The sequence below is a fragment of the Rhamphochromis longiceps genome, linkage group LG7, assembly GCF_057381845.1.
Source record: "Rhamphochromis longiceps isolate RC_006_pf linkage group LG7, R_longiceps_female_GT1.1, whole genome shotgun sequence".
Lineage (NCBI taxonomy): Eukaryota > Metazoa > Chordata > Actinopteri > Cichliformes > Cichlidae > Rhamphochromis > Rhamphochromis longiceps.
In genome coordinates this window covers 19,873,365-19,895,622 of record NC_140563.1, presented here as the reverse complement: position 1 = coordinate 19,895,622, position 22,258 = coordinate 19,873,365, and the positions used below count along the sequence as shown (strand labels likewise).

At 38.8% G+C, this 22,258-nt stretch overlaps 1 protein-coding gene across 9 annotated transcripts in view; it reads right to left on the bottom strand.

Annotated features, from left to right (window-relative positions):
• Nucleotides 1–20,880, bottom strand: part of LOC146665209 (alanine and arginine rich domain containing protein) — a 29,615-nt gene extending 8,735 nt beyond the window's left edge. For 3 of the 9 annotated variants that reach the window (XM_085412752.1, XM_085412755.1, XM_085412757.1), the window contains exons 1-29: nucleotides 20,796–20,880; nucleotides 19,580–20,549; nucleotides 19,146–19,260; nucleotides 18,861–19,034; nucleotides 18,614–18,720; nucleotides 18,372–18,509; nucleotides 17,953–18,110; nucleotides 17,809–17,835; nucleotides 15,625–15,661; nucleotides 15,467–15,536; nucleotides 15,337–15,388; nucleotides 15,060–15,259; nucleotides 12,443–12,623; nucleotides 9,369–9,430; nucleotides 9,201–9,285; nucleotides 8,845–8,949; nucleotides 8,339–8,406; nucleotides 8,185–8,254; nucleotides 8,053–8,097; nucleotides 7,169–7,435; nucleotides 6,898–6,996; nucleotides 6,744–6,814; nucleotides 4,716–5,342; nucleotides 3,559–3,734; nucleotides 3,066–3,281; nucleotides 2,393–2,423; nucleotides 2,159–2,300; nucleotides 1,780–1,993; nucleotides 311–485 (exon numbers count right to left, since the gene is read on the bottom strand). In XM_085412752.1, the coding sequence (XP_085268878.1) occupies nucleotides 311–485; nucleotides 1,780–1,993; nucleotides 2,159–2,300; nucleotides 2,393–2,423; nucleotides 3,066–3,281; nucleotides 3,559–3,734; nucleotides 4,716–5,342; nucleotides 6,744–6,814; nucleotides 6,898–6,996; nucleotides 7,169–7,435; nucleotides 8,053–8,097; nucleotides 8,185–8,254; nucleotides 8,339–8,406; nucleotides 8,845–8,949; nucleotides 9,201–9,285; nucleotides 9,369–9,430; nucleotides 12,443–12,623; nucleotides 15,060–15,259; nucleotides 15,337–15,388; nucleotides 15,467–15,536; nucleotides 15,625–15,661; nucleotides 17,809–17,835; nucleotides 17,953–18,110; nucleotides 18,372–18,509; nucleotides 18,614–18,720; nucleotides 18,861–19,034; nucleotides 19,146–19,260; nucleotides 19,580–19,779 (3,912 nt within the window). In that variant the 5' untranslated portion in view covers nucleotides 19,780–20,549; nucleotides 20,796–20,880. Of the gene's footprint in view, nucleotides 1–310; nucleotides 486–1,779; nucleotides 1,994–2,158; nucleotides 2,301–2,392; nucleotides 2,424–3,065; nucleotides 3,282–3,558; nucleotides 3,735–4,715; nucleotides 5,343–6,743; nucleotides 6,815–6,897; nucleotides 6,997–7,168; nucleotides 7,436–8,052; nucleotides 8,098–8,184; nucleotides 8,255–8,338; nucleotides 8,407–8,844; nucleotides 8,950–9,200; nucleotides 9,286–9,368; nucleotides 9,431–12,442; nucleotides 12,624–12,844; nucleotides 14,980–15,059; nucleotides 15,260–15,336; nucleotides 15,389–15,466; nucleotides 15,537–15,624; nucleotides 15,662–17,808; nucleotides 17,836–17,952; nucleotides 18,111–18,371; nucleotides 18,510–18,613; nucleotides 18,721–18,860; nucleotides 19,035–19,145; nucleotides 19,261–19,579; nucleotides 20,550–20,795 lie in introns of all 9 variants that reach the window. The other 6 variants (XM_085412753.1, XM_085412760.1, XM_085412759.1 and 3 more) reach the window with 6 other exon arrangements.
• Nucleotides 20,881–22,258: the final 1,378 nt, after the last annotated feature.

Here is a 22,258-nt window from a genome sequence, read left to right as displayed (position 1 = left end):
ACTAAGAACTACCGCTCACAATTTACCGCCTAAATAAATAATAATATGGTGCAATATGTCATGTTTTGTTTTTTAATTAGATATTTAATACTAATTTTAAAACCTTGTAAGGACAAATTCATGTTTGCTATATCCTGATATGTCAAACCTGAAACAGTGTACTTTTTTTTTCACATGATTGAATTATGGCTTAAACAGTTAATACAATGACAACGGTAGTAAATACAATACAATAATTATAATGAGATAAAAAACACATTTTCACAGTTTTACTTTCACAAAAAAAAAAAAAGGAATTTAAGAAATGTACCTGTTTCATGTTGTTAACGAGTCTTTTAATCTCTAGCTCAAGGTTCATGTGCACCTTCTGCATTTCCTGAATTTCTTTCTGATGTTCCTCATCCATCCTCCTCATCTTATCGGCAGCAGTACTGTACTTCATGGTGGTGTGGCGGTGATTCTCCTGTTCTTGTTTCAGCTGAAATCTGCACAATGTGTCAGTCATAAAGTTCAAGTCAGCATTATCAAAATAAACAGTAAGAACATTAAAAAGATCGACAAAGCTGTTCATGTTGTTCTATGGTCAAGACTACCTGCTGAAGTTCACCCTTAGCATGTAGTATACAATCTGATCCTGACTTTGAACCCCGCCTGCCTTGTGTGCCTTATACAATTCAATTGTGGTACAATATTGCCTCAACACCAGTTTTTGTTTTGTTTTTGTTTTGTTATTGTGCTTGTTTGTTTTTTTTACTTTACATTGGACGTTTATGAAAGTTTATTAAAATGCTTCTTTACATGCCAATGAAGGTGATTTATATTTTTCTGTAGGTGATTATCTGGATGGAAAAAGGTGTGTATGTGGGGGGGTTTGTTTCCCTGTCAGCAACCCCATGAGCTGAGATGGCACTGACTAGGACTGGGTATCCTTACTGATTTCTAGAATCGATTCGATTCTGATTCACAAGGTCCCGATTCAGTCCACGATTCGATTCAACTTTGCCTCAGACAGTCTTATCAGAAGTCATTTAAATAAATTAATTAATTAAAAAAACAACTGCGGCTGACAGCGCTGTAAACAACAGTAGACTGGTGGGTAAAAAGCAAGCGAATAATGCAGAAAACAAAAATTTGAGATGGTAAACTGTTCTTAAATTACACAGAGAGAGAAAGAGCTGTGCCAAAACAGCAAAAGTAAGAGGGAACTGATGACGATGTTTACGTGAAGCGAAATGTGAAGCGTAGTTTTGCTTCTTTTGCTGCTGGTTCAGTGAATTTTAGTTGGAGAGCGACAAAACCTGCAGCATCAGAATCTGTCAGATGTCGGCGTCCAGCACCGACGGCATGTCTGTGTACGGGGCGTCCTGTCAGGTGAGAAAGCTGACATCTCACTGGTTTTGATGCGTTGGGTGCGCGCTTTGTATCTTTTTGCAGATTCTGTTTTCCTGCTCTCATTTACTGTTTCAGCTGTTTGGTGGTTGTTGACATAGTTTTGTGAGGTTTAACCTGAGAGTCTGAGTGTCGGGGAAAATACATTTATATTTAAAAAAGATTCAGATTTAATGAATTGATATCGCATTATTTAAACTAAAATCGATTTTAAATCAGAAAATCGATTATCAAAACCCACCCCTAGCACTGACCAATTAATTGAGTCTAAATTTATTCTGAAAAGCTAAAAGGGGCAAAACAGTAGATAGGAAGCTGTAAAGCAATGGCTACAGAGTGCTCCAGTTTTTTGAAAATAAATAAAATAAAATAAATGGACTTATTTATTACTTGAGATTTGTAACTTCAGTCTGTAATTCCAACTGCACCCGCTCCATGGCAGACTTGGCATCTTTAATGCCCTCCAAAGAGCTCTTCAAGTCTCGTCTCTCAGTTTCCAGCAGGACCACTTTATCAGTCAAGTACTTATGCCGATCCTTTCCCTTCTTGATGGAGCGCTCATATTCATGGAAAATGTTCTGCAGCTTCACTACACATGTTGAGTCTGTGACACACAGCAGATGGAGGCTGGATGGGAGTTTCATTATGTTCACGGCACACAGAAGGTCTTGCTTTCAAAGGTAGGTTACATATAAACAACTTGTGTCACAAACTCCTAAAAAGCAAGACTTATTAGTTAACTTATGTGTGGAAAAAGGTGAATCGGTACCCAAAGTTGCTGAGTCCAGTTTCTTAATAAGGAGGGAGGCGTGACTGTAGCCTGTAGCGGGTGAATCAGCATCATCTGTGGCTGTGTCTGAGGACTGAGTGAGTTCATCAAAATCTTCTGCCATTCCCAACTCTTCACGGTCCTGAATATCAAAACAATAAGTAACATTAACATTACTCATTTTCTGTTCACTGTGTTCAAACTTTCATTTCAAGGTATGAACTGGTGTCTTACCTTATCGTTCTTTGGTCCACTGGCTGCCAAACTGAGCGAAGCAACGCAAAGAAGAAGAAAATCATGTCATTCAGAAAAATAATGTGGATGTTCCTTAATTCTGAGACAAGTTATTGGAAGTGTATTTGGTATAATGCAGTATACGATCCAGTAATAGGAAGGTAGCAGTTAGTTTAAAGAGTGAAAAGAATAAAGAACAAATGCATGCTAATCATCAGCAAGATCCAACATTGTAAAGCTTTGCTCAGACTTAAGGCAAAATGTTTGTCACCTGGGTTTTTTTTTTTATTCAAGCAAATTTTACCACTTCAGTGATACAAAATTATCTGGGTTTATTTCTAACAAATCATTAATGCTCAAACATGATCTTATAACGTGCCTAAAAAAATAACGTGCCTCTCCTTTTTATTTTTAGGTTTCTTGTATAAAATGTACAAATATACAAGGTTTATTATATTAAGTAGTGCAAGTTTTACAAAAACTATCCAAAGAATCTTCAGTTTCTGCACCTAGACTGAATATTTGACATATCACACCTATTCAATACTTTCCTCTGGCTATATACAGATTTGTGCTCCGTGTATAATTTATTTTGCGTTCAGTCTGAACATACCTTACGGGTTAGTGACAGAGAGGTAGAACTGATACATATGAGGGCATACTGTATATATACCTTCCTTCATCATCCGACACTTCACTTAAAGTGCCATCGTCAAACACACAGAGAGGATCTCCATTAATATGTGTGTTGGTCTGAGGGGCTCTGCTGCCCCGGGCCCCTCGGACCAACTCTGACTGTAAAGTCTCCACTACAGCTTGCTTCTCTTGTTTGTTGCTAATGCAGGTTAGCTGGACTGGGAGATGCAATTGCACTGGAGCCCTGTTGGTGCTACAGAGAGCAATAAATCTGATAATCAGCGACATGTGGCTTTTTAAATGCAACAATGTATCAATTTTTAATGGAAAAGAAAAGAAAAAAAACCTTTGAGACATCACAAAACAAAAACAACTTAAAACTGGACTCTCTCTGCTAAAAGAAAAAAAAAAAAAATCAAAAGCCCAACATCTGATTAGAGGATTGTGCACGTATTGCTTTGAAATAAAGGGAGCAATCGTTAACATCTACTGACGATAACTGTGAATCTACAAAGCAAAACTGCACATACCTCATGGCGGCCTCGGGCTGCTGCTCCTGGTCAAGTGCTTCAGCTTGATTTGACATGCATCCTAAGCTGGTCTCAGGTTTCCCCATACCAGTTTCCTCCAATGCTATTCCACTAGTAACCTGGGAAGTACTTGATTTTTGTACCTCAACCTCGATTTCTGTTCTCCCTTCTCCAATCTGAGGGAAAAAGAAAATATTTGATAGCTGGCCTTTAGACATTTACTCTAACTGTAACAGGTTTGGTCCAGCCTTTTAAGATGCATTTTGGAGTTGGTACTTGTTCACTTTGTCATACATAATTTAGTGCCACCCTTCCCTTTGGAGACCTAACACCTTTAATGTAATTATAAGGACATATTTTCCATGCACTGCAATGCTTGGAAACTAAAATGAGAAAATGTCATCAACTTTAAATAAAGAGTTAAAGTTCGTATCAGTTTCCACAGAAAAACAGCAAATAACTCAAAAGGCTGACCAAAATACAATCCTCATACCTCTTAATAAAGACAAGCACAAAGAAAAACTGAAGCATTGCATGCATAAAAAGACAATAAACAACAACACATTTATATCATCACTATGGTGATTCTTTTTAGAGCCAAGAAGGCCTCTATTTATTCAAACCTCATACAAAACCTAAAAACAGAGAATTCATACAACACCGATGTAACAATACATGCAAAACTCATGCAAAGCAGAAAGCTAGACATGACAAAAGAAAACACAAGACTGCCCTTTGTGTAATGTCAAAGTGCAATCAAGAAGGACAATCGACAAAATGGTACCAGATGGGTGGGTGTACTGAAAATGAATTTCTTCAATTCTACCTTTTTTAAGGTGTGTTAAAGACACAAATATTCATTGAGAAACATGCAACCTCACTTCTACTTGAAATGAGATCTACAGACAACATATATGACATGGAAAATCTTACAGCCCCCCCAAACACATACGCACACACACCTACGATGAACGGCCACTTTGAGCCCTTGGAAACAGGTGAGTAAAAGAAGGAAATGAAGTATATGAATGACATGAGAAAAAGAGAAAGCGAGGCAGACAAAAGGAACTACGGATGGAGCGGCCATCCTCTACCTCTTTCTGAAGTTGGGCTTTTTCTTTCTCCATATCGAGGAAGACAACCTTCAGCATCCCTACCTCAAGTTTAAACTTTTCCACGTCCTCTTCCAACTCTTCACCAGAAACACCGGGAACAGGTGCTGAACGTCTGAAGGGAGGCTGACTTATACCAAATTCGTTGAGATCGTCTTCTGAACTTGCAGTATTCTCCTCAGTTTGACGTAAATCAGCACGGCTTGTGACGGTGCCATCACAAGCTGGTTGCTCCTTCATCCTGTCCTCGCATAAGGAGTTTACATTCGATTCAGCTGCAGAGTCCTCTGGTCCAGACTCTCTCTGCTCAGCTATGGTGATAAGGGGAGTGCTTCTTGCTCTCGCAGTAGGACGCTCAATGACTTCCCCATCTTCTTCATCACTTGAATCTTCTTCTGCAGAGGTGGAGCCAACTGTGGCCTGTTCTTCTCTGATGTCATGTCTTGATTTAAACAGTTCTCCAAACTTTTCTTTTAATTCACCAGCGACACTCTTGAAGGTGGACTTTACCTCTCTTTTCTCCACCTCTACCCAGAGCTTCTCATAACGTTTTTCCCATGGCACGCCACCGCTTTCTCCAGCACTGCACTGATCTCTAAACTCGTTATCCTTTTTTCTATTGTCAGATTTATTTAGATCTAACTCACTTCTATCTACTGCATCATCTTTCTCCTTTGATGGCATGAGTGGACATAAAACAAAGAACAGACAAGACAAAAATGCAAAAACCGAGACTTGATAAAATATTCGAGAAAATATTCAGGCAACAGTGCATTCTCATTCTTCTTCCTATATTTTCATCATAGAAAATACTCATGTTTACAGGATTATTAAATAACATACTTGATATCTTGACTGACCCTTTTCTTTTTAGACTCTAAAACTGAAATAAGTGATTTCTGGCATGGTAAACATGCCAGTAGTAAACACAGTAAAGCTGTCAGGAAACCATATGCAGTCAAATAGAATCAGCAGCTCAAATCAGGATGTCAGACATAATAATGTGTGTGCCACCTGCAAGCTTGAAAGAGGCAGTGGTCTTTCTTTAGAGTATAGGATAAATTCCATTTTTGGGGTTGTGTCATTTTATTTGTCCATGATAATTCCAGTATGTTTTTATGTGATATAAAAATGTCATTTTGCATATCATTGCAATAGCATCATACATTTATGTTCCCTAGTGTAGCTATAGAGAAACAGCTGCATGTGGGAGACACTTCAACAACCTCTGAAAAAACATAGCACTTATACTTTTTTAAACTGCTGCTGCTAAATGTAGAAACAACTTGTTTTTCAACATGAGGCAAAAACGCACCACAGATACCAGCAGCTGATGGAGTGTAAACAAAGACTCCAGCAAGTACTGATGGAGAACTCAGTAGATACACTCCATGTGGCAAGAGGCAAATTGATTGAAATGCCAGATGTGGTTACATGGAGGAAATTGAGGGCTTTAAGCAGCTGCTTAAAAAATTTGACCCAAAATGTGACAATACTGAGCAGCTCCTGATGAGGTACAAGGTAATACAAGTTTTTTTGTACTTTTACCCAACATGTCCAGGGAAAACACTACCTAGACTACTTTTGTACATTACATTTATGCTGTGTCACTGGATATGATACTGTGTCACTATAACGCTGTTGCGGCTGGCAACTTCATTCAACAGATCCACAGTGTTATCCACAGTTAAAAAATAAATAAAAAATAAAATAAAATAAAAAGAATGGAAAATGCTCTTTATTGACTTACACTTATAAATGCTGCAAACATCAATAAAACATTAATTTTGGTTTAAAAAATATTTAGATTTTTCTTGAAATATCATGATGTAATTTTGAGGTTAATTTGAGGCCAGCCCAATGGTGTTAACATATTTATTTTGTCTACCAGAATTACAAATGATCTAATGATGAAGCAATGTCATAAATATGTGTGAACAAATTTACCAGAACATATCATTTTGCGCCGTTTATTCCTTTGATTAGGAATGCCTTGGTACGTTTTATTTTCCATGTCTGAAACAAAAATAATCAATCATTAGTAGGGTTGGCCATTTTACCACTATTTCTCACCTTTTGTTGCTGCTCTTCAAATTCTGTGATGATTTCACTGTCTTTCTCCATCAGTGAGGGGTCAGCAGACCCTAATAAAGAAACAGAGACATCAGACAAAGCAAAGGCCACAAGTTCATAAAAAGGTAACGCTAAAAAGACCAAAGAACCTTACTTGGTTTAACCGTTGTTTGAGGCTCAGCCATATTTTGTAGTGGATTGTCATTTTCAGCTGTTTCGCGAGATGTTATGTTTTCGGTTTCCCAATCAGATTCTGAATTAGAACGAATAAAAGAGGAAAACCGCCAAGAATAGGTTAGGAATATATTTTTTTTTAATCATTATTATTCATGTGAATAATAAATATGACAATAATAATCATCATAATAATAACAACAACAAGTCAATGTTTAAGAAAGAACATCAAAGTTCTTGCTATGCGTTACCTTCTTCACTCTCTAGTTTCTGAGGGACCGTCTTCCGCGTACGAGGTTGGGGCTTAGGAACAGCTTGAGAGGGTGTTCTGGGCAGTCTCTCGTCTGGGCTGATGCCCTTCTGATGCGTCAGTGCTGCTGTGGCAACATCATCTTTGTCCTGGTCCTTATCAGATGAACTGGAGCACTCTGGAATTTTCTCAACTACAGGGGACGCAACCCCGTGACCACACTGGGCTCCCATACTGGCAGTACTGGCTGAATCCCAGTCCGATGCATCTGTCAAATTAATGCAGGAAGCTTTATATCAGTTCAACCAAATGAGCCTAATCTGTTGCTGAAGACTAGAGTTTACAGTGGGAGAACACTGATGCACAGCAATGGAAAAGATCAGAGGTGGGCTGTTACACTACCAAACTACTACTGGGGTCTCAGGGAAGAAATCACAGCTACAAAACTGTTAGTTTCTTAATTTATCTTTACTGACCTGCTTTTTGAGCTTAAAAAGGTTTAATGAGAAAAATAAAAGATAGAAAACTCAGTATTAAACACAAGCCTAAAAAAAAAAAAGTTTCTGATGGTGTGCAGCACAACTGCAGGCAGCATATATGTAATGATGCAAATGGTTACAGATTTGGTGGGACAAGGTTTTTTGATGCTATGCTTGAGTTATATGGTTCTCTCAGATAGAGATGGGAGAAAAAGGAGAGAGCCTGGAGTGAGAAAAGGGAGCAAAATCTTAGGAATTGATGCAAGAATGTTCTAAAAATGTGTTACTGTAACTTGAGTCCAGTTATTGCTTTTATGATCCATGGAACCTTTGCTTTCCATATTACACTATTTCGTTTTCAGCAAACTCTACAATGTATAATCTAAAAATCCTTGTTACAGCTTACCTTCCAGATCATCAACATCACCCAGATCAAGCTCTTCCATTAAATCTAGAAAAGCGGAGCAAAGCATGGTGTTAAAAATCAAAAAGGTTTTCACAGTAACAAATTATTTCATTTGATTTTGAATAAATTCACCTGTCTTTCGGCTGACATCGCCTTCAGGCTTCCTCAAAACATTAGGTGGTACCCACTTTGCCCTCTCGGTCTAGTACAAAGGGAAAATATTATTATTTTACTTAACTGAATTACAGATAATATTATTTTTTATAAAATAAAATGCTTAACCTACCTCTTTCTGTACTTTATTGTACTGATCGGCAGGTTCACCTTCAAGATTGTCATTACTGCTGCTGGCAACTGTAAGAGGCAAGATGACTTACTTACATTTGCCAAAACACAACGTCTATGAAAAATCAAACAACATTGATGAAGCTGGATGAGTTTTCCAGAACTCTGTAAAAAGCATTCCCATGCAAATGAGCTCATTGTTAATTAGTATGAACACACATGCTTAGCCTTTAGAAAAGCATTTCAACTCCCAGCAGTGTTTCATTGGGTAACAAGTTCAGCATCAGCCAATATGAATAACATTTAAGCCAAAATCTTGTGGAAAACAAGCAAGCTTAGTGCAACCCTGGGGGCCACTTAATCTGGCAAAATAAGGTTTATGGACAGCAGGCAGGATGAAGTACAGTATACTGCATGCATTCTATTATTGTGATCATGAGGTGAAGTTCAGGCCTCTGGTATGGTTTGCATGCTGATCCTCTGACCTATAAATCAAGATATTCATACCCCCTCCCTGGCTGACTCTTGGCCTGCCTACACTCCTCCGAGGCTCTAGCACTGCCATCTTATTGCCTCTATCCCCTCTTACAAATGAGGGAACATATAACAAGTCTACAAAAGAAACGTAAAAAAAAAAAAAATGTTGGAGGCTTTTTGATTGACACAAGTTATATTGCACTGCACATTCCACATCATGTTAAAGCTTGAACCAGAACTGACAGAGAAAATGTACAAAGTAAAGAACACTTTTCTATACTTACGATCAAATAAAGTCTCACTGTTTCTGCAGCATGAAATGGTGCTTGGAATGATATGAAAAAAAAAATCCAAAACAAATAAAGGAATTTACAAAGTAGACTTACTCATTTTAATCTCTTCTTTCTCTCCTTCATTCTGACTATTTAATCCTCGTTTCTGCTCGTCAACATTCAGGTTTTCTGAGTGGGACTGAAAATTGCGGCTGGTCTGTGAGAATCAGGTTGGCAAACATTGGATCCTGCATGTCATTTAAAACTTTATCTTTACTGTACCTCAGAGCTCCATGAACTCTGGTCATCCTCACCCCCCTCTAGACCCAGCTCAGACAGGAAATCTGTTTAAAACATTAAGAGTGATGGTTAGCAACAGGACGAAAAAAGTCTTTTAAGTGCAGCTTATTTCATTTCCTAGGTCTAGTAATTACAGCTATAGTTTAAGTGTTGTTTTGTTTGTCCACAAAATTATACAAAACAAATTTACTAGGCTGATTATTTAAGGTAAGCTTTGTGAAGAAGTGGAGCATTGCTAAACAAATAACTCACTAAATGATGGCAAAAATGTTCTTTAAAACTGCAATGTGGAAGGGTTTTTGTTTTTCCATGCATCCTTTATTCAGCCAGGAATGAGATACAAGATTTTTAGCCTCTCATAATAACATGAATCTCATCAGACAATACTGGAAATGCGTGCTGTACCAAAGTAAAGCAAATCAAGTACACCTTAAATTAGCACCTGACCATTTGTCAATTACAGCTTTTTGCTGCACCGCACAGCATAAAGTTTCTTCAACAAGGAACAGTATGTTAAAACACTGCAAATTTCTCATGTCTGACACAGTAGAAGCTGAAGATCATCATCTGTTGTTTAGAAACACATTGAATTTAGCACAACATTATAACCAAGATGAAATCATACGCAAAGAGTGCTCACTTGTGTCTGTGCTGCAAAGCAACAGAAGTAACTCATTCAGCCACCTGAACACGCACCACTAACTCTAGCATGACTAATACATGAAGGCCAAGGAAAAGAATGCAATGGCTGCTGACGTGAATCTCCCAACACCAACTCAGAGGTCGTCAACAAAGTGAGCCTGTGCAACACGTCCGCATATTCGTCCAGATCACAAAGGCGCACCAAAATCACCAACGCAAACACCAAACATTTGTCCAGTACAGAGAGTGAGTAATGAAAAAGATGATGTCCCTACACAGGGTTACTTTTTCAAATTGAAAATACCTGTATTGTATGAATCTCACACCTGTCATGTACTTTGTAACAAGTTTCATTCACATCTGTCATGCAGGTACAGTGACTAGAGAAAAAGTCTGTATTGGCTTCTAAGTGATGGTATTTAGGACACCCTATTTCAACACCTTCATTTCATTAAGTTGTAACTAAAAGGAATGTAGCATAATGTAAAAGTAAAACCCTGTTGATTTAACTGTTTTAAGTTTTTTTTTTTAAATTGTGATTTTCTTCTAAGACAAACAGTGAATTTTGATGCAAAGATTTGTACATTAGCAGGAAATTAGCACAAGGATGTGAAAGCAGAGTTACATTTACATGAAAGTGCAATAAAAAGTGTTTCTGTTAATAAAATCAATTAATAATCGTGACAAATTACTGACAAGTTAGCTACTTCATCTACTGAATCCTACTAATCCTATTACATTTCCCATTAACCATACATACTTTAGACTGAAAAAGATGCCAAAATAGTGTCTAAAAAAGAAACAAAGAATTAAGTAAAGGTCATGACTTAAAACTCTTTTACGTGTTTAGCTTACATCCGTTTAATAATGTCCAGTAATTATAGAAGGCCTGCTTGTGACCTAGGCTAACAGTGATTAGTGCTCACCTGCTGGCCTATGTTACATCCTCTTTGTGCTCAAAGTGGCAAACCCCCTGGGGTGCCTGTCTCTTACACACCATGTCTGGCAAGAGTGACAGCTTTGCAGCTCTGCATCTCACTTTTGAGTTATAGCTGGTGGACAGTGCTACATTACTGGACATCAACATTCAATTGTACGGCACTACAGCTAAAATGCAAAGCATTTTTAAATAAATGACTTTTTTTTTTTTTAAATTGAAGCCTTTAAAATAGGTTGCCAGTATAAACACTGTCTATTTTTTTCTATTCATTAGGTATTTTGTGAGAGCAGACATTTTCATTCAGAAAACTTTGTAATGTCCAGATAGTTGTTAATAAGGTGCTTTAAAGCAAAGGCATGTGGAGGTCATGGATTAAGTCTCTCATTTTTATTTTGTACGGGATTTTACAGTGAAAACTTCAAGGATTTTTATTGCTTGGTACAAAGCATCATTGGGTTAACAGGTGGATCATCCAGTTTCAATGCAGCTAGCCAAGCAACAAGGAACCACCTCCTGCTTAAAAAGGCAGACAGTGAAAGTGAACAGTATCCTTGATTTTAACATAAAACTCTTTGTTGGAGCCAGGGGCAGCACAAAGGTGATCCCCTTAAACCGATTTTTAGTTTTAGTCTCCTTATACTCCCCTGGGTTACTGGTTCTGTTACTAGTTAGCTAACACAAACTAATATGTCTATTGACCACAACCAACCAAACAACAGTGATGTAACACTGTACTGATACAATATGGCGCTAAACATGTTTTAAAAACCTTAATTTTAAGCACTTATTTCATAAATTCAGCTTCACAGGCTCTTGTTACACCTCTGTCAGTTTTTAAGAGCAGGGCTCTATAGCGTAAATTAGCCTTTATATATTTAGTGAGGAGATATGGTAGAACCGTTACGTCGTGGGGTCCCTCTATATCTATGGGTCACTAGAAAATGATGCTTTGAAAAGCTTTTAAAAAAGAGAGAGCGAAGTTTATAAATGATGGCCTCCAACCTATGATGAAGCATTTATAAATTGTCCCCTCACATGGGGTCAGTAATAAGTATGAAAATTTTGTGAGTCATATGCTATGGCCTTTGACGTCACTAATAGTTTCAAAGGCATGAGAGAGACTGGCACTAAAAGAATCCTGAATTGAAATCTATCGGAGAATCCTGCAACAATAAATATTGTGTCAGTTTTGAGGAGTTTCATCAGATCTGACTGATTATACTACAGACTTGCTTCTATAAGGTCTTTGATCTTTGGTAGACTGGTGGTTTATTGTCATGGCGGAGTTCTAGGCACAGTACAGCCACACTCACATTAGACACTAATAGCAATTACAGAGCTACCCTCCAACCGATCCAACAGTCACTTACAATAAGCACTTCTGCACAATGGTTTTTAGTATTGTTAACTCCTGTGGACCACCATTTTCCTGACATATGAGCATTTGCTGGTTCTGTAGAAAGTAACTCCTTACCCCTCTTCTTCTCTTTAGAAACTTCGGCCTCAGGAGCAGGCGAATTGGCGTCACAAGACTCTCCACTTTCTTCAAGCTGATCATTCTCAGCTGATTCGTCTCCTTTCTCCTCCTCCTCTTGTTCCCTCTCTTTGTCATTATCACCCTCATCCTCTTCCTCATCCTCAGTGGAATCTTCCTTCTGTGTGCAGGAAAAAATGGAAATATTCAAAACTGTGCATGGTAAATCCCATTTTTCTGTGAGTATGCATCCACAGGTCACATTTGATATACATACAAGCTAAGCTAGGAACAAGGACGTGAATATAACTGTCTTAAAGGTCTTGGCCTAGCTATAGAGGACAGACTATTAATAGCCAAACTAAATGAGACAAACACAAGTAAAAAATATTCCCGTTTTACCTGAATTCCAGAGCATATCATATATATGTTTTCTGCCTCATCAGGTGAGTCTACATCAACGTCATCAATGTCAGTCTGAGGTAGTACTTCATCTGAAAATGTGTTCACATCTGAATCACTGTGCCGACAAGCTGTGGTTTGATGTTTGATGGGTGGGCATGAAAATGTCTTTTCCTTTATTGGTTTTTCATTAATCTCCTCTGACAACACTCTAGTTTGGTTTTCAAATGGAACGTATGCAGTTAATCTAGCTTCATGCTCATCATCTGCATCGATACCTTCACAAAGGCCTCCATCAACAGTTTTATCAGAATCGTCTCCTACTGTACACATTTTAACTGTAGCATTGACAAAATCGTACTGCAGCTTCTGGATCTTGCTGTCAGAGTCTTCACTCGTCTCATCGTCTTTGTGGACACTGTATTTCTTAACAACCTCCAGCTTTTCTTCTTCCAGTTCAACATTTTCTGCAAGCATATCATTTTCACCGATAACAGACTGAGGAACCAATTCACCATCTTCATCATGCTGATTATCCCTTTTAGCGTCTTCTGCCACCTTCTTGTGTACTGTAGCTGTGGACTTCAACTTTGGAGAACACTGCTTGGTTGAGTCGGGTATCTTCAGGATATCCTCACTGTGTAAAACATCACTGTTATTCATCACAATTTTCTCTTGCTTTTCTGAGCCATTGCTTTCATCTTCATCATCCCAACAGCTTTCATCTTCTTCAACTTCATCATTCCCCAAAAGTTGGTTTTCATCATCCAGTGCCGATGAAAGTACTGGTGAGGGGTCATCTGACTCTTTCTCAATACTTTCTCTGACCTCTTCTTCCTTAGACTCTAATTGCATCTCTCCAGTCTCATTTGCTTTGGAAACTGGGGACACCACTTCACAATTACAGTTAGTGCCAAAATCATTTTGGTCTTTATTTTCAGAGGAATCCCACTCTGATTCATCTACAGCTGCTTGGTTTCTGGACTGAGAAGAGGTTTTTGGACCTAGACCAGACAGTGACTTGTGGTTGTCTATAACCTCCTTAAGTGTAAAACATTTTGGAGATGCAACTGGTGATGAAGAATCCCATTGGCTATCTGGATGTTCTTCATTTGACTGGAGCAATGTGTTTTTTAAATGCAATAATGATGCTTCTGGTGCTTGAACAGTGCTTTTCTGATCAAAAACCTCATTGCTTACCTCAGGTATGTCAATATCACTGTCCTCTAATGAAGATCCCCATGAGGACCTGAGTTTCACTCCTGTGGAAACTTTGTTGTGCGATCCACAATCATCTTTACCATCAGAAGTACTGTCTGTGTTTTTTATGCCAACTTCAGGTAATAGATTTGTTTGATTAGCAAGAAAATGTTTGTCCTCTTCATTATCACTGTCATTCCAGTCCATATCACCACGATTCTGTTTATTGCCCCATGAGTCTTCATCATCCTTTCCTGTGTCTCTCTCACATTCCTTCATATCCTCGCCTGGTGAATGAGTTTCTGGACAATGTCGTGTTGAATCCTGGCCTGAAATTACGTTTTGATCCGATGAACTCAAATATTTCTTTCCCAGGCTGTCATCTTCATCTGAAAACTTAGATTCTACTCTTATGGCTGACACAACGCAATCCTCCACTATATGTAATGTGGCTGGAGTAACAAAGCTCGATGTCCCAGCGGGGTGCATGAAGTTGGTGCTTAAAGTCTTTGTTTTGGTATTTTTCTCTGAGGTATCTGCACTTTCACGTACAACTCCAAGAAATGTTTCACTCTTTGCAGTGATGCCAGCATCATGTGTGATCTGAGGGGCTTTAAATTCTGTAGTGCTAGCCACGCAGTTGCAATCATCCTCCTGATCCTCCTCTTCAGAGCCTTCTTCTTCTTCTTCTATTTCTTCTTCTTCCTCGTCCTCGTCCTCCTCCTCTTCCCCTTCATCACTTTCTTCATCATCTTCTTCCTCTTCATTAGACTCCTCTTCTTCATCCTCTTCATCGTCTTCCTCTCCCTCTTCTTCGCCATCCTCCTCTTCAGAGTCATCTGCATCTGAACTTCTTTCTTGAGACAATGGTCTTGATTTAGTACCCAGAGGTTGTTCAGAGTGTTTTCTTTTCCCCTGTTCAGCTGCACAGCCAGCTTGTTTTAAGATTTTAGGGAAAAAGACAAAAATCTGTCAGACACAAGCATGTAACAAAGGTTCAACAGAAATTTTTCACCTTTCTGTAGTGTGGAAGCGGAGTGGAAGTCATGTGGGATGCACTGGTAAGGAAGGTAATGGGAGTGGGATCTACTGGATGCTGAAGACTTTTGCTGGATGACAAAGCCTTTGGGAGGGATGGGATTCTCTGAACTCTATTTTCACTTTCTGGCTCAGAGTCTGAGCCACTCAACGATGTGTCAGCTCGTGCCGAAACTACTGGACAAAGAGGGATAGAAGATTACTACCTAAAACTACAAACTATGGATTAAAAAAGGCTGAAAGATTCTTGGTACCTTCTCCCTTTTTAGATGCAATCATTTTGCTGAGGTCAACTTTCAGAGGTTTCTGCAAGTCAGAAAATTAAATGAAAGTCAGGGCAAAATTACAACAATACAATATAAAAGAAGAATGAGTAGTTCCAACCTTTTCAATTAAAACAGATTCATCATCATCATCTGATGATGGCCAATCATCTGCAGCCCTTTTTGAAACACTAAAGAAGAGAAGGAGGAAGAAAATGGTCATAGCAAGGAAGTCGGCTGTAAGTATAAACTGTAGACAGCATTAAGAAATTAGCTCACCGACTTAGTGACTCTGACTGAGAATTATCTTCAAAATCTGCAAGAAAGCAGGAAAACATATTTTCAGCTCAGCCTGATCTAAAACAAATCATTAATGTAATATTTCAATAGGACAACTTTTGAATGGTGAAATCTTTAGAAGATTTAAATGTTGGCACACACACACACACACACACACACACACACAAATTATATATATATTTATTCACCACATAACAGTGTCAGCAGATGTATTATCATTCAGTTATCCCTCTAATTTGCCCCAGTGAGTTTTTGTTCTTCATTGATACTAGCTAACATGAAAAGTCATGAAACTGCGATGTGAGAAAGTGAAATTTATGGGCTAACCTAGTTAGTGTTAGTGTCACTGTATTTATTAAAATATTTGCTGTCACTGTATTGCTATTTTATTTTTTAATTGAGCCTAAGAGGCAGCAGGAAAAATTGCACTTCCAAAACAAATTTCCCTATACAGTGGGGCAAAAAAAGTATTTAGTCAGCCACCGATTGTGCAAGTTCCCCCACTTAAAATGATGATAGAGGTCAGTAATTTGCACCAGAGGTACACTTCAACTGTGAGAGACAGAATGTGAAAAAAAAAAAAATCCATGAATTCACATGGTAGGATTTGAAAAAGAATTTATTCGTAAACCAGGGTGGAAAATAAGTATTTGGTCACCTCAAACAAGGAAAATCTCTGGCTCTCACAGACCTGTAACGTCTTCTGTAAGAAGCTTTTCTGTCCCCCACTCGTTACCTGTATGAATGGCACCTGTTTGAACTCATCATCTGTATAAAAGACACCTGTCCACAGCCTCAAACAGTCAGACTCCAAACTCCGCCATGGCCAAGACCAAAGAGCTTTTGAAGGACACCAGGAAAAGTATTGTAGACCTGCACCAGACTGGGAAGAGTGAATCTACAATAGGCAAGCAGCTTGGTGTGAAAAAAATCAACTGTGGGAGCAATCAACAGAAAATGGAAGACATACAAGACCACTGATAATCTCCCTCGATCTGGGGTTCCACGCAAGATCTCATCCCGTGGGGTCAAAATGATCATGGGAACGGTGAGCAAAGATCCCAGAACCACACGGGGGGACCTGGTGAATGACCTGCAGAGAGCTGGGACCAAAGTAACAAAGGTCACCATCAGTAACACACTACAACGGCAGGGAATCAAATCCCGCAGTGCCAGACGTGTTCCGCTGCTGAAGCCAGTGTATGTCCAGGCCCGTCTGAAGTTTGCCAGAGAGCACATGGATGATACAGCAGAGGATTGGGAGAATGTCATGTGGTCAGATGAAACCAAAGTAGAACTTTTTGGTATAAACTCAACTCGTCGTGTTTGGAGGAAGAAGAATACTGAGTTGCATCCCAAGAACACCATACCTACTGTGAAGCATGGGGGTGGAAACATCATGCTATGGGGCTGTTTTTCTGCCAAGGGGACAGGACGACTGATCCGTGTTAAGGACAGAATGAATGGGGCCATGTATCGTGAGATTTTGAGCCAAAACCTCCTTCCATCAGTGAGAACTTTGAAGATGAAACGAGCCTGGGTCTTCCAACATGACAATAATCCAAAACACACCGCCCGGGCAACAAAGGAGTGGCTCCGTAAGAAGCATTTGAAAGTCCTGGAGTGGCCTAGCCAGTCTCCAGACCTCAACCCCATAGAAAATCTGTGGCGGGAGTTGAAAGTCCGTGTTGCTCGGCGACAGCCCCAAAACATCACTGCTCTCGAGAAGATCTGCATGGAGGAATGGGCCAAAATACCAGCTACTGTGTGTGCAAACCTGGTAAAGACCTATAGTAAACGTTTGAGCTCTGTTATTGCCAACAAAGGTTATGTTTCAAAGTATTGAGTTGTATTTTTGTTATTGACCAAATACTTATTTTCCACCCTGATTTACGAATAAAGTCTTTACAAATCCTACCATGTGGATTCATGGATTTTTTTTTTTTTTCACATTCTGTCTCTCACAGTTGAAGTGTACCTCTGGTGCAAATTACTGACCTCTGTCATCATTTTAAGTGGGGGAACTTGCACAATCGGTGGCTGACTAAATACTTTTTTGCCCCACTGTATTTAATAATCATCCCCATAGCTGTTAATGGTTTTAAAAAGGGGACAAAAAACAGACAGATTTTGCTAACGAAGTCTAGCTAAGGAAAGCAATACCTTTCCCTGCTTCATCTGCTCCATGCTCTAGAGCCAGTCAAGAGGTAATGCATGAGGAATAAGTAAAATGACCAAAGTCAATTATTAATAGACATGATAATAATGATTTTCAGTGGCTTTGATGTGATAAAATAAATTGCATACCATCTCTGTCAGTGGCTGGTCCTCCCAAAGAGAAGCCTGCTTCAAGATCTTGGGAAGGAGCACTCAGCATTTTTTTCTTCTTCTTGCTCAGATCTTGATGTGATAGGGAGGCCCTGTCCGAACGCTGGGTATCATGCTCTATGATCAGGTGGGAACAACTGACAAAAAGAGAGGAGAGACCCAAAATGTCATAACGTCATGACTGCTGAGAAACTTTAGCAAACTAAGAGTTAAGGAGAAACATTAATAAATTATTAAAATAAAATAACATCACAAATAAATTATTACAACCCATTTGTGGGCTTTGGCTATTTAGTTTATTTCATTTCTGTATTAAAATCCGACATAAATGTATAAATTACAGAAGAAATACCCATATACAAGCACAAAGACATATTCTTTTGAAAAAGTGTGCTTACGAGTGATGCCCATTTATTCCTGCATAGTTATCAGCTGAACATCCTTTGGTATCCTTTAGTGTGGTATCTGCATCAAACTGCAGGAGCAGCTTTACCATACAGACTTCGCCATTTCCAGCAGCTATCATTAATGGGGACCTGCAGGTAAAAATCAATTGCAGCAACATGTTCAACCATGCCAAATAATGAGTAACACACATTAACATAATCCAAAGTGAATCACAAAGGTGTCATCGCTTAACCTTTGATCTTGATCCACAGAATTCACATCAGCAGTCTCCTTGAGGAGAAACTGAGCCATCTCAATATGGTTCTCTCGCACTGCTACTATCAAAGGTGTGAAACCCTCCTAAAATATAGATTACAGTTAAAATCACAGTTAAAATTCTTGCCCACTGGACAGTGCCTTCCATACGCACTGAAGAGTATCCTGATGTTCACCCTAAAGCAGAGAAACTGCAAAGTAGGGGACAGAAAGAAAAAAGCCACCTTGTTCTGGGAATTGATTTGAGCCCCATGTTGCAGCAGCAGGACAGCAGTGGGGACGGATGGGATGTTTGCCGCTAAATGTAGTGCCGTATTGCCATTGATGTCCATCAGATTAGGGTCAGCATGATTTTCCAGCAGTATGCTCACACAGTTGTCATGCTGGCCCTGAACTGCCTGTTATTAGATGAGAATTAACATTAACGGGCCAAAACAAGACGTGAGGAAAAATGAATTTTTACAATTTATTAAGAGTCACCAACTTGAAGCGGCATCATCCAAGATTACCTTCATTAAGGCAGATCTATTTTGATTGTCACATAGGTTAAGCTTGGCTTTGCTCTCAACGAGGAAGTGTACCACCTCGACATGACCACTAGCACAGGCAATATGCAGTGCGGTTCTGCAACAGTAAAAAAAAAAAAAGAGTGTTACATATGCAAGCACTGTTGTTCTAACAGACCTTACCAAGATTATAGGTGTTTTACAACTTTGGTTGGCTGTTTCCTCAGGCCAAACTACATTCATTTTCAATTCACTCACTTCCTTCTGACACCTACTAATTGTAGATGGTAACTAGATCCTACCTTGACACATAAGTGGAAAAGAAAAAAAGGCAGTGTCATGTATGGGTACAGCTGGCAGCTTTCTGCTAACATTTAAGTGCGTGCCAAAATCCAGAAAATGCAAAAATATTTATTAGGGTTTTCATCCCCACTTACCTGTTCTCCTTGTCAAGTTGATTGACATCATTCTTCTTAGCCAACTGCTTCAGCTTTGCCAAATCACCCGCTAAGGCAGCCTTGTGAACCTTCCCTAGGTCCTTGTCTTTCAGTTCATAGCCAACAGAAAGCCTGCTTGCACTGTCTGGAGTGTCTAACGGGTGTTTTTTCTTTTTAGTGAAGCTGAATATCTTCTTCATTGTATATGGCACTAAAACATTACTTTAGCACCTGTCGCTACCTGCCACTCATCTGGAGGTCAACCACAGCCGACACTCCCATCCCTAAAATAAGACGTTCAAAGCGGATTAGAAGCCCTTGAAACAGTACTAAGCACTACAGCGTCGCTTATTATAAGGTATAATGCAACCACCGATATACAGAATTAGGTGGCTTTCGCACGTTTACTCTATAATAATCGAGTGCATATATCAGAAGGCAATACGCAACACCGAGTACTTCATCACGGTGTTGGATGACAGCAGAACTTAGCTGTCATGCTAACGAGATTCTTTGAGTCATACCTTACACAGAGGATTCCTTTAACGATAAGGTATCGTGAGTAAGCTGCTTTTTGACGAGATTACGATAAAGCAGAGAATCTGTAGTAGACAGCGTTAGCTGAGGTCGCCGGGATTTTTTTTTTTATCATGCGCTTAGCTAGCGTTTGAGATTAAGAGCTGTTGCCATGGTAACTGTCTGTACAATTGATACGTAGCTGAGGTTTTCCAATTTACTACTGTTCAAAATTGCCTAACCCTATTTTTTTTGTAGCGCAGTTGTGTAATACTGCTATATTACTGTATGTATTATCACTTCAAAATAAGTTATTGTAAAAAAATATATGCATGTAGCTTCAAATGGCTCGTTACTGCGCCTCCCACGTCGTCACTTCATCATTGATGCAAACCGCCACATTTAAAATGAATGTGTGGTAGAGTTGAGCACAAGATGGATTGTCGCTATACGTCTGAAAAAAACATAACGACAATTTTCAGCTTAAAAACACCCCACTTGTGCACGCATACAACTCAAAAACTATGGTTCAACCTTAACTCGGCTAACACAATGCTAATTGGCTAAGACGCTGAAAATCAAACCTGATGTAGATAATTGGTTAACTAGAGCAAAGAAGACGAATAATGTATCTGAAGATATTACACCCTACTTAATGCGAGCATGCATGTAACTACAGCACACGAAGTCAAACACTAACCTGTTGATTGTCAGACTCAAACCATCACAGACCTAGACGAAAGCGAAGCAGCTCACAAAACCTTGCTGGTTGTTGGAGTTTTCAGGTAACCAATCAAAAATGAGCTGGGTGCAACGATGGGCCAATAGGCCTCTTAACTTCGTACACAAGGTTGGTTTACAAAGCAAAGAGAGTCATTACAGTCCATAGTGTAATAGCAGAGTTTTACCACTTGCTGGAGATATTTGACTGTAATCTTAAAGTTATATAGTTATTCCAAAAATACCTCAGCTGCACACAGTTTAATCTCAACAAAACGACTTACATTACAAAGAAACATCAACATGCTAAATCAGCATATATAATACATATACCAAACAATCTGATTTCTAAAATGCAGACACAGTTTTAAAATCAATCACACACACACCTCCCCCTCGTTGTCTCTGTGCAGGTCCATTTATATATTTTGCTTTTCCCCCCCATAACAGTCGGGAAACCAAAAAGTACGAGTTGTAAGGAGGGATAGACGTTTCGGAGCTAAAAATCATTTTAGAAGTAGAAGGCCATAGCTAATTTGATCTCCTTTGTGAAATTAAAAAAGCATACTGAAAGAGACAATGGAAGCAATTTCAAAAGCAGAAGGAAGAAAATCCTACCCCTAAACATGCGGAGGATGCCTTTCACTGTGAGATGTAAGGCGATCTTAATGTATCCCAAGTCATTACTGCCTCTACATTTTCAGTTATGATTTAGGATACAATAACATGCTTAGATCCTGTAGTGAGTAAGTGCTATATCAAGAACACCTGTATAAAGTTATAAAATTACCAGTGTATGTGTTTACACTATTTAAACACTATCTAGAAAGAACCACAGATGACTGCCATTTTTCAGGCATTGGATAATATCACAGTTGGATAACAATTATGATACAAAAAAACGATACAGGCCACTTGCATATAAATCTTTACATTAGTTCTTTCACCTCCACTGAAGATCAGCTTCTCAAAATTATTACATCCTGCAGAAGATGCCGTGACACCACTGCTGGAAATGTAGCATTTGGAAACCATTATGCCTCAGTGATGTAAAACAGTGGTTTATATTTTCAAGGCAGCAAAGCAATGCTATAGGTTACACTTCAGATAAAATATGACTATTCAAATCAGAAAAAAGTTCCACTCACATCACTTTATAGTGCAAGGCAGTCATTTATCATTTTCAGAGAAAAATAAATGGATACTGTGGTTTGACATAATATTCTTGCTTTAGTCTTCCTTTTTAAAGACAACACAATTTCTTTGCAAACTGTGGAAAAATCTATAACTGAACCTTATTTTAAGTTTTTTTTCCATTTAAGAATGAACCTTTCATGATCAAATGGTATCGGAAATTTATTGTAATAAAAAAGTAAATGCATTTAATATATTTGTTATATATTAATGTCTGAAGAGAATATTTTGTATCATATGCATATTAAT